Here is a 6,316-nt window from a genome sequence, read left to right as displayed (position 1 = left end):
TTTTGAGACGGAGTCTCCATGTCGCCCAGGCTGAGTCTCCATGTTGCCCAGGCTGGAGTGCAGTGGCGCAATCTCAGTTCACTGCCACCTCCACCTCCCAGGTTCAAGTGATTCTTTTGCCTCAGCCTCCTGAGTAGCTGAGATTACAGGCATGCAGCACCATGCCCAGCTAATTTTTGTGTTTTAGTAGACACAGGGTTTCACCATGTTGGCCAGGCTGGTCTCAAACTCCTGACCTCAAGTGACCTGCCCACCTCGGCCTCCCAAAGTGCTGGGATTACAAGTTTGAGCCACCGCACCCAGCCTCCATCCACTCTTTATTGTGCATATGTTTCAATGCAATGTGCATAATTCTATACTTTCAAAGTATCCTTCTCACTCTAAAAGATACCATCTGGGCGGACACAGTGGCTAACACCTGTAATCTCAGCATTTGGGGAGGCTGAGGCAGAAGGATTGCTTGATCCCAGGAGTTCATGGCTGCAGTGAGTCATGATCATTGCCACTGCACTCTAGCCTTGGTAACAGAGCAAGACCTTGTTTTAAACACACACATACACACACACACACACACACACACAACACACACACAACATCCATAAAAATGCATCAGTCTACTATTTTCAAGTGGAGTTCACTTTTGAGTTAATGTTACTCACAACCCATTTCTGTACCTTGCCATTGGAACACTGGCCAACAGTGCTCTGTTGTTCTGTCCACATTTCTATAATGCTGAGACCTTGAAAATTGCATGGAATACCCAGGGCCTGATGCTTGGATGACTGGATTTCTTTTTTGAAGATTATGGTTTATAGTCTTCCTGTATAGGTTTATAACACAAATATCTATATTTACAACTGTACACAAAAATTAACTTATTTAATTTATATTTTTGTTTTGTTCCATTTTGTTTTTTTGGGATGGAGTCTTGCTCTGTTGTCCAGGCTGGACCCTTTGGTCTCCGGGTTATTTAGGACATTATGTTTGTAAGATTCAGAATGACTCACATATATTATTAAGTATAGTGTAAATCATTCTCATTGCTGTATAGTATTGTGTGAATGTAACACACTTTACTTATCTTTTCTATTGTTGATGGGTTTCTGAGTCATTTTCTGGTTTGAAGAAATTATAATCAGTGCTGCTGGTCAGGTGTGGTGGCTCATGCTTATAATCTCAGCACCTTAAGAGGCTAAAGTAGGAAGATCACCTGAGGCCAGGAGTTTCAGACCAGCCTGGGTAACATAGGGAGACCCCAACTCTATAAAAAAATAAAATAAAAATTATTCAGGCATTAAAAAAATTAAAAAAATAATTTTGGTGAGATGACAGACACCTGTTAAGTCCTAGCAATTAGGGAGGCTGAGGTGGGAGGATCACTTGAGTCCAGGAGTTTGGGGCTACAGAGAGCTATAAGCTCACCACTGCACTCCAGCCTGGGTGACAGAGTGAGATAACAGGGCTGCTATGAATATTCTAGAACATTCATGAGCATATGTACATATTTCCTAGAAGGAGAAATGTGTCCTTAGGAGATATATAGGTAATGATATACAGATATATCATCATACATCTAGATACACAGATATCCTCCTATGTATACATAAAACTATATTTATAGTCTTAGCAGAGATAATCCAATAACAAAGTGGTTATACCAATTTTACACACGCACCAGAAGATGTATTAGAGTGCTAATTGTTCTACATCTTTACCTCCAGTTTTCCATCTTTTCAGTTTTCATCTTTTCCAATTTAGCCATTCTGGTGTGTATATTGTGGTTTATTACTATACCTAGTGAAGTTGAATAGGCATTTGGACAAATTTTTTGTGAAGTATTGGTTCCAATCTTTTGCTATTTGGTGGTTGGGTCATCCAGTTTTTTACTGATTCGTAGAGGCTCTTTACATATTCTGAACATGAGTCGTTTCTCAGATAAATGTAAATTTCTTGCTCCATTTGCAGGTTACCTTTGAATTCTCGTAATGATGCCTTTATGAACAGAAATTCTTAATATATTCCCATTTCTTCCTATTATTTGTTATTTTAGGTGTGAGATTTTATAATGAAAGTACAATTGAATAGGTTCACAGACTTGCAACCTCTGTTTCAGCAGCGGCAGTGAGAGAACCTTGTCTCCTCAAATGACTGAATCAAAAGCCTGGGTAATCTTTCATCCAGTGGTGGCATACTGACTTGCAGACACAGTGAGCACATAGAAAAAAGGACTTCCTCCTGATTCTAAACCAAAACTTAAGTGAAAAGACAACACTAGATGTTAGGACATATTAATATGATTTAACTGCACTATTATTTCTTCCAGAAATGAACCTGATAAAGGATCTGTGATTCAATGGATCAGGGAAATTACACCAGAGTGAAAGAATTTATCTTTCTGGGAATTACTCAGTCCCGAGAACTGAGCTGGGTCTTATTTATCTTCCTGTTTTTGGTGTACCTGACAACCATGATGGGAAACCTCCTCATCATGGTTACAGTCACCTGTGAATCTCACCTTCACATGCCCATGTACTTCCTGCTCCGCAACATCTGCTTTTCCTCCATCACAGCTCCTAAGGTGCTGATCGATCTTCTGTCAGAGAGAAAAACCATCTCCTTCAGTGGCTGTGTCACTCAGATGTTCTTCTTCCACCTTCTGGGGGGAGCAGATGTTTTTTCTCTCTCTGTGATGGCGTTTGACCGCTACATAGCCATCTCCAAGCCCCTGCACTATATGACCATCATGAGTAGGGGGAGATGCACAGGCCTCATTGTGGCCTCCTGGGTGGGGGGCTTTGTCCACTCCATTGTGCAGATCTCCTTGCTGCTGCCCCTCCCTTTCTGTGGACCCAATGTTCTTGACACTTTCTACTGTGATGTCCCCCAGATCCTCAAACTCGCCTGCACTGACACCTTCGCTCTGGAGCTCCTGATGATTTCAAATAATGGATTAGTCAGTTGGTTTATATTCTTCTTTCTCCTCATGTCTTACACGATCATCTTGATGGTGCTGCGGTCCCACACTGGGGAGGGCAGGAGGAAAGCCATTTCCACCTGCACCTCCCACATCACTGTGGTGACCCTGCATTTCGTGCCCTGCATCTACGTCTACGCCCGGCCCTTCACTGCCCTCCCCACAGATAAGGCCATCTCTGTCACCTTCACTGTCATCTCCCCTTTGCTAAATCCTATGATCTATACTCTGAGGAATCAGGAAATGAAGTCAGCCATGAGGAAACTAAAGAAACGGCTAGGACAGTCAGAAAGGGTTTTAATTCAACAAGGGTAAGATAGTACCGATATTTAAAGATAGACATTAAATTTCACTTTCTCAAAATGGGAAAAGAGCATGTTCCTGCACAAAATAAAGAGATACCTACGGCCACCATCAAGTCCTGAAAGAAGCTGGTCCTGTAGTATATGCTGGGGACCACGTGGATGATACTGCTGTAAGGCAAGACCCGTTCAAGTCTTTCTCTACTCTCAATTATTCATTCCACAGATTTTTACAGAACATATACTATATGCCTAAAAGCACTGGGATTCAGATTGCTCCAAAAAGATTAAATGTAGTCACCTTCCTGGAGGCATAATGCAAAATACCTTTTTAAAAATATAAACAAGCCAGGCGTGGTGGCTCACACCTATAATCCCAGCACTTTGGGCACCTGAGGTCGGGAGTTGAAGACCAGCCTGACCAACATGGAGAAACCCCAACTCTACTAAAATTGCAAAAAAAAAAAAAAAAAAAAAAATAGCCAGGCATGGTGGCACATGCCTATAATCCTAGCTACTTGGGAGGCTGAGGAAGGAGAATTGCTTGGACCCAGGAGGCAGAGGTTGCAGTGAGCCAAGATCTCACCACTGCACTCCAACCTGGGCAACAAGAGCGAAACTCCACCTCAAAAAATAAAATTATATATATATGCGTGTGTGTGCGCGCGTGTGCGTGTGTATGCACGCGTGCTAGGGAACCAGTAGGCACAATGTTACATGAGAATTTCCAAAGACTTTTAATGGCCAGCAGACATTTTCAAGGGCAAAACGGTCAGAGAAGAACAATCCAAGCAAAGAAAACAATGGGTACATGTCCACATGAAGTGTCTCATGCCTGTAATCCTAACACTTTAGAAGGCTGAGGTGGAGGGATAACTTGAGCCCAACAGTTCATGACCAGCCTGGGAAACTTAGCGAAACCTCATCTCTACAATAATAAAAATAATAAACTAGCCAGACATGAAGGTGCATGCCTGTAGTCCCAGTTATTCGAGAGACAGAGGCAGGAGAATCACTTGAGCCCAGGAGTTTGAGACCCCAGTGAATTGTGTTCACTCCACCGCACTCCAGCCTGGGTGACAGACCAAGACCCTGTCAAAAAAAAAAGAAGGAAGGAAGGAAGGAGGGAGGGAGGGAGGGAGGGAGGGAGAGAGAGAGTGAAAGGAAGGAAAGAAGGAAGGAAGGAAAAGAAAGAAAGGAAAGAAAGAAAGAAAAAGAAAGAAAGAAAAGAGAGAAAGAAAGGGAAAGAAAAAAAGCAACCAGCATGTGCAAAGGAAGATATTAAAGCAAGAATGTGGCACATTTGTGTGACAGTGAACACAGTGCAGCCATGGTGTAATACACTCTTGGGGTGGACACTGGTAGTGGACCTTTAAAAGAAAAGTTGGAAAGAATAACTCCATTTGTGACCACCTGAGCAATGCAAACCCATGATTTCTGTTGAGGAGAGAGGATCCCCACTTCACTTCAAAGATTTCCTCCCAGGAGAAGGAGATAATGCTGTTAGTAAGAGTGTTCATAAAGAAGAATCACTGATGAAGCTGTGGACATTTCCTTTGATTTTGTGAAAAAATTGAGCAAAGGCAGATACCAAGCTCTACCATGGGAAGCAACTGATTCCCCCTTATATAGCAGGATTAGCCAGACCCAAATTTCCCATTGTTTCTGTACATAGGGATCTCACCTCTCCTTTACCTGTGCCATTCAATCTATTAGAAGGTAAAGAAAAGGTAATAAAAAGTATGATAGTTTAATTGTGAACCTGAGAATTTTTCAATCTCTGTTGTGAAAGAGACAGAGATGGTGCTAGGAGAAGATTTATCTGACAATCCAGCTGATATTCTGCTCAGATCTATTGACTTCACTGTACTGTGTTCCCCATGATGATAAAGCTCAGCCACAGCAGCTGGCATGCCATTTATCAATCAGGAGAGGCCAGCCATTGCAACAAAAGCATCCACAGTCTAAGTAGTTAGCCGCAGCAGAAATTTACTTCCTGCTCATTCCACAGGCCAATGCCGGTCTGCAGAAAGAGGGCACAGTGCCACACTGTCATTCAGAAACGCAGGATTCTTCCGTCTTGGGCTCCACGTTCTCTAGATCCTCAGAATCCTGTCCATGCATCCAGCAGATCAGCAGATGGCGAAAGGGAGAGAGAATTAAGAATAAGCAATTCTCCTGCCTCAGTCTCTCGAATAACTGGGACCACATGTCTGGTTAATTTTTTATTACTGTTATTATTTGTAGAGATGAGGTCTCACTAAGTTGCCCAGGCTGGTCTCAAACTCTTGGGCTCAAGTGATCTCTTCACCTCGGCCTCCCCAAGTGCTAGAATTACAGGCATGAGACACCTCACTTGAACATGTACATGCTTGTCTTAGGCTCCACATTCTCTAGACTCTCAGAACCCTGTCTGTGCATCCAGCAGATGGAGAAAGGGAGAGAGAATTAAAAATTATGGGAAAGGGAGGGTTATGTCTTTATGGGATCGTCCAGGAAGTGGTGTGAACCACTTCTGAGCACATTCATTGGTCAGCCCTTGGTCACATCGCCTCACCTAACTGCAAGGGAGTCCGGAGAATGAAATCAAGCTCTGCTCCCAGAAAGAAGAAAATATGAAGAACTAACTCTACTCATCCCTTCCACATGTAAGACTCACTGTTAGGAAATCACAATTGGGATATATATCCAAAGGATTATAAATAGTTCTATTTAAGGACACATGCGCATGAATGTTCATTGCAGCACTGTTTACAATAGCAAAGACTTGGAACCAACCCAAATGACCATCGATGATAGACTGGACAGGGAAAATGTGGCACATAGACACGATGGAATACTACGCAGCCATAAAAAAAAAACGATGAGTTCGTGTCCTTTATAGGGACATGGATGAACCTGGAAACCATCATTCTCAGCAAAGTGACACAAGAACAGAAAATCAAACACCACATGTTCTCACACATATGTGGGTGTTGATGAGAACACATGGACACAGGGAGGGAAGCATCACACACTGGGGTCTATGGGGGGAACTAGG

At 42.8% G+C, this 6,316-nt stretch overlaps 1 protein-coding gene across 1 annotated transcript; it reads left to right on the top strand.

Annotated features, from left to right (window-relative positions):
- Positions 1 to 2,331: 2,331 nt before the first annotated feature.
- LOC108282947 (olfactory receptor 4D9) lies at positions 2,332 to 3,385 on the top strand. Its single transcript, XM_017498996.2, has one exon. The coding sequence runs from the start codon at positions 2,354 to 2,356 to the stop codon at positions 3,287 to 3,289; it is 936 nt and encodes a 311-aa protein (XP_017354485.1). The 5' UTR covers positions 2,332 to 2,353; the 3' UTR covers positions 3,290 to 3,385.
- The last annotated feature ends 2,931 nt before the right edge of the window (positions 3,386 to 6,316 follow it).

The sequence above is a fragment of the Cebus imitator genome, unplaced genomic scaffold (assembly GCF_001604975.1).
Source record: "Cebus imitator isolate Cc_AM_T3 unplaced genomic scaffold, Cebus_imitator-1.0 Scaffold253, whole genome shotgun sequence".
NCBI classification, from domain to species: domain Eukaryota; kingdom Metazoa; phylum Chordata; class Mammalia; order Primates; family Cebidae; genus Cebus; species Cebus imitator.
Note: the sequence above shows the minus strand (reverse complement) of the source record. Positions and strands in the feature narration are given on the sequence as shown.

What these genes read in the sequence shown, in the direction of transcription:
- LOC108282947 (XM_017498996.2), top strand. Translation starts at nt 2,354, where the DNA reads ATGGATCAGGGAAATTACACCAGAGTGAAAGAATTTATCTTTCTGGGA.